General features: G+C 39.1%; 1 protein-coding gene across 1 annotated transcript in view; it reads right to left on the bottom strand.

Annotated features, from left to right (window-relative positions):
• The window catches only part of NAIP (NLR family apoptosis inhibitory protein), a 35,819-nt gene that overhangs the window by 11,977 nt on the left and 9,662 nt on the right, over positions 1-14,180 (bottom strand). Inside the window, exons 6-11 of the mRNA XM_022595715.2 lie at positions 13,594-13,645; positions 11,700-11,819; positions 9,758-9,857; positions 3,809-3,890; positions 2,556-2,610; positions 338-2,446 (exon numbers count right to left, since the gene is read on the bottom strand). Of these exons, the coding sequence (XP_022451423.2) occupies positions 338-2,446; positions 2,556-2,610; positions 3,809-3,890; positions 9,758-9,857; positions 11,700-11,819; positions 13,594-13,645 (2,518 nt within the window). The remainder of the gene's footprint in view (positions 1-337; positions 2,447-2,555; positions 2,611-3,808; positions 3,891-9,757; positions 9,858-11,699; positions 11,820-13,593; positions 13,646-14,180) is intronic.

Here is a 14,180-nt window from a genome sequence, read left to right as displayed (position 1 = left end):
GCCCTTTCTTCCATGAAGCAGGTGGGGTGAGGGTAATTCTCAAGCATCATTTACATATAGATCATTCTTTGACTAATAACAAGTCATTTGTTTATTAAGAGACCTCATTAGTCATTGTATTATTTTTATCAGAGTTTGAAAGCTGTTCTGTTATTTGGAAGCCTTTCACTAATTCATATTACTAACAGAAATAAGTTAGTAAAGATTTATTTTATATCTGTTCAATCAGCAAGGATTTATGGTCTCACACTTTCAAAAGTTTTCATCCACTTAAAACTAAGAGTGAGAAGATAAGAGTACACATCCTAACAGTCATCTAAAACAGATGCAGGTTTACCTTGTAGATGGGTTGTCTCTGAGACTTCAAGAGATTCTAGGGAAGGCAGAGTGAGAAGCAATTCCTGTTCTACTGCACTCAGCTCAGATTGGCTTACGGAGCACTTGGTGAACGAGGCCTTATACTGCTCAAGAGCTGGGCGGATACTTTCAATAAAACCCATGCTCCTGGTCAAGTGGAGTTCAATGTGCTGTGAAGCTGAGAAAACTTTCGTTAGAAACCTTAGCATCTCCTGATCCACAGCATCAGTACCAGTCACATGAACTTCCAGAAGGGGAATCTTGTACTGCTTTGGAGAAAGGTTCCAATAGCCAGTGCTGATATCTGCTGGTGCCTTGAGTTGCATGTTCAGAAAACTGTTCACGGTTTCCTGTTTTTCAACTAAATTCTGCTTCCATTCACTCTCAAGTTCAAAGGCAGAAGCATAGTCCTGATCTATGGTTGGTGCCTGGGATTTGTCGAAAATTTTTTCCAGTAATGAAAAATCTGATTTGGGTAACCTATTTCCTCTTATGGAGACCTGGACTCTCCCCAACAATAACAGGCTTTCTGGGTGGTCAAAAAAATACCGTAACTTAAGTACACTCAAAGACAGGGTTCTCCCTTGAAGGAACTGCAAAATGAATGGAGAACAGGCAGCAACAGTGTTGCTTCGATAAGCAGTTTTTACAGCCAGAGCCAGTAAATGATTTGAAACCAGTGAAAGGTAATTTTCTGGAGAGTATTGCCACAACAACCGGAGACACTGCATCTTCTCTGAAATCTCTGGATGATGCTTCAGGTAGTCATCATTTTCAGATATATTCTCCAGTGTCTCTTGATTATCCACCAAAAGAAGCAATTGGGATACAATTGTTGGCCCTGCCTTTGTTGAAGAGTGGCAAGAGACATAGCTCAAAAAATTTGCATAGGGACCTACAGCCATCATGGCTGAGTTAATTTGTTTCAAATAATGAAGTCCCGAATCTTGATCCTCTTGCCTATCTGAATCCAGGAGTTCAGTCAGCCTCATCCCAGCAAGAAATTCTTGGAATGAAGCATTCAAAAACTGATAGACTGGCCTCAGTCTCTGGGCTGTGAATTTGCTCATCAGGTACATGGCTAGATCTTCATCTTCACCAATCCCTACTTCTATGAGATCATCATCACTAAACTCAAAGCAAGATGAAAAAAAACCTTTCAAGGCCAGCTCACCACAGGAGGACACAGTTGCTTTGAGAAGGTCAGCTGCAGTTTTGTGCTTTAAGAAAAGGCATTCTATATAGGACTTGAAAACAGCCACATCATCAAAGGACTGACAAAAAGGATACCGAAGCCAATTAGCACAGACTGCTGCTACGAAGAAGGGAGTTTTCTGAATTCCCAGCCATGTTTCATTCACTCTAAAGTCAACCATAAACTTTCGCAGACGGGTCAAATCATCTGGAAAGAGCTTCCGTAATATATAGATGGTATTACAGAAGGGAAACGCTTTGATCTCTAAAATTGTATCTAGGTGTCGGCGGATGTCCTTAGCCCTGTTTGTATGGACAGCAATCAATAAGCAGGTCCTTGACAAATGGTTTCTTTGAATCATCCTCTCTATGCTTTGGGGGATTGAGCACATCTCTTTGTAGTCATCCAAAAGGAATAACACCTGGTTCTTTAACTGCTGGATGATGTTCCGCAGGCCCATTTCAGTAACAGATCCTTCTGTCTCTAGGAGTTGGTCACAAATGACATTGGCCAGCCCCTGGTCCAGTCTGGTAGAGCCAAGGGAGACATAGAAAACCAACTGGAACCTGTGTAACAAGGGACAGCATCCTGATGCCCATAGAAGAGCTACTTTCTTCAGGAGGACCGTCTTTCCACTACCAGCTTCACCCTCCACACACATGACGGAGTTCAAGTTAGCAAAGACCTCAGGCAACACCACAGGCTCCTGCACAGTACTGGTGATGTGTTTTGAAGCAAGGGACAGATCACAATTCAGCAGCTGATCGGTGGCTAGACAGGAAGAGATCTCAAGCAAAGACATGTGGCAGAAAGGGGCACTGGTGTAGGCTTTTCTCAGGCGCTCACTCAGACTTTTTGCCTCCTGAAGCCACTGGGCTTCACCATGGGTCACCTCTGTGGAGAAAAGCAAGGAGGCACAGTTATAAATACTTTTTTAAAATCCCCTATGTAGAAATATATGTACACATTCATCTAATCCCATGTGCTACTTCCAGATCCTTACCTGGCACTGCAGAACTCACTGCTGACTCTTCAAGATTGCTTTCACTTGTAGTTTCCTTTGAAAAGAAAATCCTCTATTAAATCAGCATTTGTATAAGAGGGTGGGGCTTTGAATTACAATTAGGGACCAGACGTTTTCTAAACCCAACCCATCCTCAAGTATTTACGCCAGTTGCAGGGAGGAGCGCTACAAATATGAAACAATAAGTGATCTGCAAACACACGCAAGCGTGTGCTCCTGGGTGATATCCAAACAGTGCATTCCATGGGTGACTTGAGCTGTGATTACTGTCCAGATGATTAGAATCACAGTGTCTAGAGCAAGATGGACCCTCCAGAAATCATTAGGTGCAACTTCTGATCTTAGTTATCAACAGTTTTTTAAATATTACATACCTAGGATATAGGAAGGTTATGTTTCTTCCTTTAAAAATAAGCTATTTAAGGGGTCCCCCTGGTGGTCCAGTGGGTAAGACTCCAGCTTCCGGTGCAGGGGGCCCAGGTTCCATCCCTGGTCGGGGAACTAGATCCTGCATGCATGCTGCAACTAAGAGTCCACATGCCACAACTATAAGCCTCCATGCCACAACTAAAAGATCCCACATGCCACAACTAAGATCCGGCACAGACATAATAAATAAAAAATAAATATTTTTAAAAAATAAGCTAGTTAAGGGAGGTGGGGGGATGAGCAAAGATGAATCAAGTGAACAACAAATTACCTTGTTTTCTTTTTGGGGGATGACGAACATAATACACCTAACATACAGCCTCAAATAAGGGGTGTGTGTGTATTAAATTGGCAGTGGCTAATCTCCTAGAGAACTATGTAGAATTTCTCAGTTTAAAAAGGGGTCAACCTATTAATCTGTATTTTTGATTTGGTTGGTTGGTTGCTGTTGTAAAAGAAACATATCTTCCCAACTTTGAGAAAAGCCAACTACCAAGTCAGACCTTACTGTCCTCCAAATGATGATCACAGATGGAATCCAGGTAGCCTGGATGCTAATCAACTTTTAGGTCCAAACGAGTCTGGGCCTCACAGTAGAAGGGATTGACTCTACATTTCATGAAACTAGGTATTATGTTTTGTTTATTGTAGCATCCCCATCTGCAACTGGCGCATGATCGGTGCTTAACAGGTATTTGTAGAATCCGTTTATTTATTTTTTTTATGATGAGCAGTTCCTGTTCAAAAACAGTTTTTAATCACATGATCACACACTCTGAAAATAAACAAGGTGGCGTTCATACCGTTAAGTCAGAAAGTTCACCATGGCTCTGAAGGTCTGGAATCACTTCTGCAGAGCACTTCATATTGTGGAGAAACTGACAACTAAGCACAAAAGTTAAAAGTTATAAAAATAATTGTATGGGACTTCCCTGGTGGCGCAGTGTTTAAGAATCTGCCTGCCAATGCAGGGGACACGGGTTTGAGCCCTGGTCCGGGAAGATCCCACATGCTGAGGAGCAACTAAGCCCATGCCCCACAACTACTGAGCCTGTGAGCCCTAGAGCCCGTGAGCCACAACTACTGAGCCCACATGCCACAACTACTGAAACCCGTGCACCTAAAGCCCGTGCTCCGCAACAAGAGAAGCCACCGCAATGAGAAGCCTGCACGCAGCAACAAAGATCCAACGCAGCCAAAAATAAATAAATTAATTAATTAATTTAAAAAAATAGTTGTATGCAATTAAGCACTTGCATTAGGTTTTCAAAAACACTGTTAGAGTTTTAGTGGCAAAAATTAAGTATAAAATTAACATTTCCAGTGATTCTGTCAGTGTCTTTATCAAACAAGACATGTAGACTATAAATCTCAGCAGTAGAGATATAAATGGTTCATAAAGTAGTGGTGGGGATAACCCTCCAATTTGGTGGAATGGGAGCGTATTTAACACTCATCCATGAGACCAACTAAAATGAACCTAAAGGAAAAAAAAAATAGAGAAGACAACTCTATCTATGGATTCTGGAATAATGACAACAAAAAGGACATTAGTAGAAAAAATGGTGAAATATGTATAACATCTGGAGTTGATAGCAATGTACCAGTGTTGGTTTTTTAACCAATGTACCAGGATAATATAAGGTGTTAGTATTAGAGGAAACTGGGTGTGGGAATATAGGAACTCTCTGTATTATCTTTTCACCTTTTCTCTAAGTCGAAAATTTTTTCCAAATAAAAAGTTTATTTTAGAAAAAAACTCCATCAATATGAAGACTAAAGAATGGCCACAAACATACTCTCTAAAAACAATTTGCTAGACATCATGAAACTGGAACATAAAATACCTTCTAAATTCAGGTTATGATGTCTGCCTGAAGAACCAAGGAAGAAAATTCTAAAGAGCTCTACCCACAATCATTAACTTGGATAGATGAGAACTATAAATGTCAGTAGGTAAATGATAAAACTAGAAACAACTATCTTGGTTTATTTTTATGCTGCTGAATTACAGGAAAGCAGGAGATAAAGCAAGAGGACACATCATTTTTGTTTTCCTACTTGAAGATGAGCCCAGGAATAGAAGGGTAGCTACAGGAAGATAGCTAGTAGGACTTCAAATGCTTCGGTCCAAGGTCACTATGCAGATAGACCCATCAAGGAAAAGGACTCTGAAGGAAGGGAACATACAAGCATTTTCATACAAGTAAAGCCAATACAGTTAGTTGCCAGCAGACCAGCACTACAAGAAAAGTTAAAGGAAGTTCTTCAGTTAAAAGGAAAATGATAACAGATGCAAACTTGGTTCTACCCAAAGGAATGAAGTGTGCCAGGGATGGTAACTCAATGGGTAAACAAGAAATACGTTTTTTCTCTTTTTAAAATGTATTCAAAAGATAATTTTTAGAGCAAAGATATAATACTATATTGTGAGATTTAGAATATATGTGATGTAAAAATGTATGAAAACAAAATCACAAACAATAGGAGGGGGAAAATAGAAGTATACTGTTATATGGTTCATACATTATATGTCAACTGTGATAATATTATTTGAACATGACTGTGATATGTTAAACATGCATTATGTAGATTCTAGAGCAGGTACTAAAAAGATAAAGATGTACATCTAAAAAGCCAACAATAGAGATAAAATGGAATACTAAAAAATACTGAAATGCAAGTCAGGAAAAGAAGAAGAAACAAAGAACAGATGGGATAAATAGAAAACAAATAGCAAAATAGTAGATTTAAATCCAACCATATTAATAATTATATTAAATGTAAATGTTCTAAACACTCCCATTAGAAAGCAGATATTGGGGAATTTCATGGGGGTCCAGTGGTTAGGACTCTGAGCTCTCACGGCCAGGGGCCCAGGTTAGATCCCTGGTCAGGGAACTAAGATCCCACGAGCTGGCAATATGGCCAAAAAAACTCAAACAAACAAACAACAACAACAAAAGAGAAAGCAGATACTGTCAGACTGTTCAAAGAAAAGCAAGACCCAACTATGTTGCCTACAAGAAACTCACTTTAAATATAAAGTCATAGATTAAAAGTAAAATGATTTCAGGAATTCCATGGTAGTCCAGTGGTTAGGACTTGATGCTCTCTGGGTTCAATCCCTGCGTCGGGGAACTAAGATCCCTCAAGCCACGCAGCGTGGCCAAAAAAAAAAAAAAGTAGAACAATTTCAAAAAAGGTGGTATCATGTAAAAACTATACAAAAGCTGGAGTGACTACATATATTAATATCAGATAAAGACTTAAGAATAAGGAGTACTATGAGAGATAAAGAGGGACATTTCATATATTCTCTGAATATGAAAGAGGAAAGGGCAAAGAGTAGCCAAGATATGGTCCTGAAGAAAAAGAACAAGGAAACTGTATGGGAAAATATGCTCAACATTATTAGTAATTAGATTGACAAAAATTAAAATTTGGGCAATACTAAATTAGTGAGGAAGCAGACAGAATGGAAACATCTATGCTAGTGAGAATATAAATCAGTACAACCACTTCAAAAAAAGTTTTGCATAATCTAATAAAGTTGAATATGTGCAAACCCTATTACTCTGCAATTCCATGGTTGGTTACGCATCCTGGAGAAACACATGTGAGCACTGGGAATTATGTACAAGAGGGTTCATAGTGGCATTATTTGAATTGCAACACTCTGAAAACAACCCAGATGTTGAATCTAGAATAGAATGGATAAATTACATATTCATAAAACAATATACTATATAGCAATGAGAACAAGTGAACTACAACTCTATACATAATTATGAATGAGTCTCAAAAACTTTGTGTAAAGTTTGAGTAAAATAAGTCAGTCATCACAGAAGAACCATGCAGTATGCTTCCATTTATTTGAACTTCAAGAATAAGCAAAGTTAAATGTGTTTAATAATACACATGTAGTTGGTGAAACCATTAGGAGAAGAAGGAACAATTAACCCATGTTTACCTCTGAATTGGAGGGACAAGGATATAATCAGAATTGGGAAGGTGAGCACACAGTAGCATTCTAAGGACTTGATAATATTCAATTTCTTAACTTTAGTGCTGGGTTCATTTGTTTCTTTGTTAATTGTCGTTTAAGTCATACATAAACATTTTAGGTACTCCTTTAAATGCATACTAGTTTGTGATTTTAAAAAAAAGGCAGGGGCTTCCCTGGTGGCGCAGTGGTTGAGAGTCCGCCTGCTGATGCAGCGGACGCGGGTTCGTGCCCCGGTCCGGGAAGATCCCACATGACACGGAACGGCTGGGCCCGTGAGCCATGGCTACTGAGCCTGCGCGTCCGGAGTCTGTGCTCCGCAACGGGAGAGGCCACAACAGTGAGAGGCCCGCGTACAGCAAAAAAAAAAAAAAGGAGGCAGAAGATTTGAGCCTCACATGGAGCACCAAAAAACAAAAACAACAACAAAAACCACAAAACAAAACAAAAAAGGCAGAGGAAAAATTAAAATGCCACACAAAAAGGGAGTGGATAGAATCCAGGAGAGGTTCTAAATAAAATTAGACTGCATCCTAGCTTATTTTTCCAAGAATTAAGAAGACTATCCCCACTGTTTAAAAATTTACAAAATATTAAATCCAAATAAGAAAGAAAAAAACACAACTACTTCTGTCAAAACACCTTCAAAACTGTATCCTCTTTAGAATCTTAGAATTAGATGGAAGTATTTAAGACCTGTTTATATTAATATTTATTTCTGGAAGAGCACTTACTAATTACAAAGTGAAAACAAAAAAATGTTCTCTTACAGTTGAACATTTTTGAAGAGTTTGGTGAGTGAAAAATAAGCCAAAAAAAAAAAAGGTTAAAGAGCTACAGAAAATAAATATTAAAAAGTAGCCATTTATTCATGAAATTTTAGAACACTGGAAACAAACAGAAAATCCTAAATGCATCCAGGATGGAAAAAGTAGTTTGCAATGAAAGGATTAAGAATCAGAAAGACATGGAATTTCAACAGCAGTATTGGAAGCTATTAGAAAATATAGCAATGCCTGTTCAACTTAGAATGACTTCCAACCTGGAATTCTACACCTAGCTAAACTACCAAATGAGTGTGAGAAAATATATATAAATATTCAGATATATGCATTAAATGAAAGCTAAAAACATGTATCGCTTCTGCAATCTTTCCCAGGGAACTGTGGAGGAGTGTTCCAAAGTGAATGAATAGAGTGAAGTAAGTCAGAAAGAGAAAAACAAATATCATGTATTAACACATATATGTGGAATCCAGAAAAATGGTATAGATGATTTTATTTGCAAAGCAGAAAAAGACATAGAGAACAAATGTATGGATACCAAGGGGGAATGGGGGTGGTGGGAGGAATTGGGAGATTGGGATTGACACACATACACTATTGACACTATGTATAAAATAGGAACTAATGAGAACATACTGTGTAGCACAAGGAACTCTATCTAATGCACTGTGGTGACCTAAATGGGAAGGAAATCCAAAAAAGAGGGGATATATATATATATATATATATATATATATGTATAGCTGATTCATTTTGCTGTACAGCAGAAACTAACACAATATTGTAAAGCAACTATACTCTGATAAAAATTAATTTAAAAAAGAAAAAGACATAATCCAATTCCACAATTAAACAAAACAAAACAACACCACAGTGAGTGAATAAACCAAGAAGAGGGTGACAGTAGATCCAGGAAACAGGAGCTACAACACAGGAGAGAGGCAATAGGAATCCCTAGGATGACCGTGAAGAACGATCTCAGGATCCTAGGGTGACTACAGGACAAATAGTTCATATTGAAGCAGGTCAGAGACTTCACAACAGACTCCTTTAAGAAAATGAAAATGGTGCGCTATCTTACAAGTTTGAATGACCGGACAGCAAGGTTTAAACATCTGGGAGAATTTGAAGATGAACTGGTGCTAACTACATTTTAAAACTAAGAAAATGGGTATATTTTTTAAAAAGGAAAATAACAAGTGTTGGCGAGGAGATGGAGAAACTGAAATACATACATATATATACATATACACATATATCTCAGCCATAAAAAAGAATGAAGTACTGATACATTCTACAAGATGGATGAACCTCAAAACATTGTGCTAAGTGAAGCCAAATACAAAAGATCATATTACATGCTTCCATTTACATGAAATATCCAGAACAGTAAATCTATAGAGACAAAAAGCTGACTGGTAGCTCTAAGAAGCTAGGGTGCACTGGAGAGATAGGGAATGACTGCTTAATGGGTACAGAGCTCTCTTTTGGGATAATGAGAATGTTTTGGAATCAGACAGCAGGGGGGGGTGGCATAACCTTGTGCATGTACTAAATGCCACTGGACTGTACACTTTAAAATAGTTTACGTGTGAATTTCACCTCAAAAACTAAGCAAACATACTAATAAGACAATTGTTACTTACTACAAAAATTGGAAGTGGTACAGGGAGGGAAGGTAAATTATTTATTACTAGGCTCTGCCTTTATGAAGTCATGCTAATGTAAACATGTAATGTGAAAATAATGATTGAACCAAAACTATGCTGTGACTATAGTGAGAGGAAGGCTAGATGGGAAAGGGGTCATGAAAGCAAGGGCATGAAAGTGAGAAAGACTCATCCTTCATCGTAAGAATCAGAGAGGTGGGCAAAGACTTAATCAGAATATAAAATGAGGGGGAAATTGCTAAAGTATCAATACATCCAGATTCATAGACACTAAACATTCATTCTACTCACTTGGGAAAATATTTGGTGTGTTCTTCTAATGGGTCATCACCTTCCTCAAACTTATACAAATATCCTCCACAGGAAAAACACTGGACGATGTCGCTTTTACCTAGAAGTAAGGAAATTTGATCAGTGCCACTGGCCAGTATATTTGTCGAGTGACACACATAATAACTACCAGGCCTTTATTAGCAAAACCCTACTTGCACTTTCAATCAGATTTTGTGACAAAGTCACAAATCGGGTCACCAGTGAGGAAATATTCTACTTAGGGCTCTTCTCTCACCAATGGGGTCATGAACAAGTAACATTCAATGTTCCTACGTACCACGCACTGATTAACACCCTCTCCCTGTCCCCTCCTCATTCTATGGAGCAAGAGATTTGCAAATCAGAATGTGGAATTGAAGTTCCATGAAGGAAGAGATTTTTTCCTGTTTTGCTCCCTAATGAATCTCATGGACCTAGAAGAGTGCCTAGGACTTACTAGGCACCCAGTAAGTTATTTATTTAATGAATAAATCAGAAAGAAAATATCTGGAGCTCAGGAAAATATATATGATCAAATATAGCAACTCTCATGTAAGTAAGTTCGTGAAGAAGCAAATGCCTCTTACTACATTATTGCTAGGTTTATTCCACTAGAAGTAGGATCAAGTCTTCATGTGAGACTCTGTTTCTTTGGAAGGAAATTAGCATTTGGATCTACCAAAAGATTGAACTAGAAATGGAGCATCCATCATCTTCCTTCTCTTCTTGGACTCCCGTAGGCATTGTAAAGCCAGAGCAGAGGAAAACCTCCCTTTGTGTCTGGATAAAAATAGGAGGTCCTAGAGCTTGCAAGACCCCAAAAGGGTGAGATGCCTAGGATTTGTGGGGAGAGGAGGAGGTTCAAAAGGAAGAGGGTGAGGACACTGGACAGAGGGTCCTAGAGGAAGGCTGGCAAGAGGAAGACAGAATGGAGAGAGCAGGAAGAAAGGGTGGAACGCCGCCTTTCCAAATGCTTAAGCCTGTGAGGCATTAAGATTTTTTGTACCAATGGAACATGTCAGTTCGAGTGAACACTACATTCCCCTACTCTGTACTGCTCTGTGGTATTCTTGACTTGACCCCTCTGTAAAAGGTCCACACGGACCTCCACTGTAACTTAGCATGTGTGTTTGGTCTGAAGAAGGCCAGCAAGGTTCCCAGGAAGGACACAATATCCGTTCACCTTATTGTACCTCAGGCAGAGGTTTAGCTGAGGGGAACCTGCCCGCTCTTTGTGCATCACAGAGTGGAACTCCCTGATGACCAGCAGCTCAAGAGAGAATACTATGAACCGATGGAAGATTCTACATGCTTAGGAATCATTAAAAGCAATTTCCTTACTTTCTCTTCCAAGGAGTGTGTGGCAAAAACTGCTATCCACACTCCTAGTTATCTCTCATTCTTCCATAGTAACAGAAACCCCAATTTTCAGCTGGGCACTTTGCTACCCAGAAAAAAAGTTAAACGTCCCAGCTCCTCTTATAGGTAGGTGTGGCCATCTGACACAGAAAGGAAAAGGAATATATAAGGAATAATGAGGGAATTCCCTGGCGGTCCAGTGGGTAAGACTCGGCGCTCCCAATGCAGGGGGCCCGGGTTCAATCCCTGGTACGGGAACTAGATCCCACACGCGTGCCACAACTAAGAGTTCACATGCCACAACTAAGAAGTCCACATGCCGCAACTAGGAGCCCACCTGCCGCAACTAAAAAGAAAGATCCCGCACACCACAATGAAGATCCCATGTGCTGCAACTAAGACCCGGCACAGCCTAAATAAATATTTTTTTTTAAAAGAAAAAGGAATAATGAAAAGAAGTAGGGATTGTTGAGCTTAGTTAAATACGAGCCCAGGATCATGAAGTGCATGTGGGGTTTAAATGGGCAGCAAGGCAAGAGCTTGGGGCAAACTGCTGACTCACCTATGTAGAAAAAACCTGCTTTGGCCAGAGCTGCAGCTCCCACAGGGGATGCCTGGGGCCAGTTCTTGAAAGAGACCAGTCGGAGTTCTTCATTAGCAAAGATGCTGCCATTGCAACACACTTGAATAAAAAGTATATGGTGAGACCAGCAAGCTTTGATATTGCAAGTATCAGTGTTTGAATTATCCTTTCATATTTACAGACAGAATAATATGTTTGGCATTTGCTTCAATATAATTGAAGGAGGGGATTAGAAAAGAAGAAACAGGCAAAGGCCAGACTGACCACATGTTGAAGCAGAGTGGTAGATGCATGGTGGGGATTTACTATTGTCTTATTTCTATATAGATTCAAAATTTTTTATAATAAAATATTTTCTAATTATCTTTTCACCATATAGCATCAGGATAAAGCAAGAAAAAGCTAGAGGAGCTTCCCTTCCACCCCAAGTTAGTATCAGATTTGAGAAAGGCAAATTTTCCTTGCAGCTCCCTTAAGAGCAGGCAGATTTGTTTCTTGCCCTTTGGGCGTCCACTCTATGCAGTGGTTTCTATTAGACTTTCCACACTGGGCTGGCCCTGGGGTTTGGTTCCTGTCTTCTGCACCCTTTGAAGATCTGAAAACCAACTTATGTTTATTAAATACGTTAATAAAATTAGATACTGCAAAATTCCTTAAGATGAAAGCTTGCTTCATTATTCCACTTAGCCGCAGGATTCCTGCTGTCACTTGAGTTTTAACTGGAATATGACTTAATGTACTGGAAAAACCTCAGTCTTTTCCTCCTGTGTGTCTCCTTTACTCTCACACTACCATCACATTCACGATACTTTTGATACAGGGTGTATGGGGGTTTTCTTCCAGTAAACAATTCTCTGCAACACCAGCTGGGTGTCCTACAGTTTAACTCTGTTCCAACACTGTCTACTTAGTAGTGTCAGATCCTACAGGTTAAAGGCTCAATCCCATAACACTGCTCCTACCCCATTTCATTTGTTAGAGTGGATCACAGAACTCAGAGAAACACTTATGTTTGTTTAGTAAAGGATATAATCAAGGGTACAGATGAACAGCCAGATGAACTGGCTAGTAGAGTGAGATCTGGGAGCTTCTATCCTCATGGAGTTGGAATGTGTCACATTCCCAGTGTGGATGTGTTCACATACCTGAAGGCTCCTGGAAACCTGTACTACTGGGATTTTTATGGAGGCTTCCTCACACAGGCATGATCGATCATTAACTCCATTTATACCCCTCTTCCTGCTCTGAAGAATAGGGGGTGGGGCTGAAAATTCAAACTTCTAATCATGGCTTGCTCTTTCCAGTGACCAGCTCCCATCCAGAAGCCATCCAGGAGCTCACCCAGAATCACCTCATTGGAAACCAAAGACGCTCCCAGTGTTCTTATCACTTAGGAGTTAACAAGGTTTTAGGAGCCCTGTGTCAGGGACAGCGTCAAAGATCCAGTATTAGAACAAGAGATGCACCTCGTGATGTTATCACTTAGGAAATTACATGGATTTTAGGAGCTCTCTGCCAGGAACTAGGGGCAGAGACCAATATTTATTTTCTATTATTTCACATTTAATTTCTTAACAGACACTGATCCATTTAAGAATGTTTTCAAAACCATTTTATCCAGAAACCTTAATTGTTTTAAAGGAAATTCAGTCAAGGACCCAACCCTGACATATTTCCCTATGCTCATTTATGTTAAAAAACTAAGTCACTCCAAGAGACCAGAAACTCTAATGAAATGGTTTTTTAAAAAATTACTCTGGCACCATAAAATGAGGAGGAAAATGGAGGGGTTAAAAAAAAATTAGGCTGAAAAAGAAAAAGCAAAAGAAGAAATAAACAAGCAAAGCTTTTTGAAATACGTCTGAATCTTTACCTGAAGCCATAGGTAAATCTCTCTTGACCCAGGAATTCACAAAATGTTCTCCCTGGAGAAAATTAAAACTCAAGTTATCCTACAAACGACTATGTATAAAACAAATAAGCTACAAGTATCTAATGTACAGCACATGGAACATATCCAATATTTTATAGTAATTATAAATGGGGTATAACCTTTAAAAATTGTGAATCATTGTGTTGTACACCTGAAACAAATATCGTGCATCAATACCTCAATTTTAAAAAATTCAAGTTATCGACTTGGAGCATACAACTATCTATGAATAAAAATTAAAAGAACTCCCTCCTCCAACCCTGCCCCCAAATGAAGAGTTTCATTGGATTGAGTGTCAGTGTTGTTAGAGAATTATTCCTTTAATTAGTATTTCTATTAATGTTGTAATTTTTTATGCAGTGTAAAGGGAAGAAAAAAATACTGTGAATGTTTATTTATACTCAACAGGAAGCCGTCTCCGGGTCGGTTTTGCCAGAGATCCAACTCAAAAGCTAAGTTACAACAAGATATCACAGAGGTCCTTTGACTAATGAGAAGTATGAGATATAGGAAGGAAACTGGATTCA

Source organism: Delphinapterus leucas, chromosome 3 (genome assembly GCF_059928025.1).
Source record: "Delphinapterus leucas isolate spDelLeu-1000000601 "Yukka" chromosome 3, BTC_Dleu_Yukka2, whole genome shotgun sequence".
In the NCBI taxonomy this organism is placed as follows: domain Eukaryota; kingdom Metazoa; phylum Chordata; class Mammalia; order Artiodactyla; family Monodontidae; genus Delphinapterus; species Delphinapterus leucas.
This window is presented reverse-complemented; position numbering and strand designations above follow the sequence as displayed.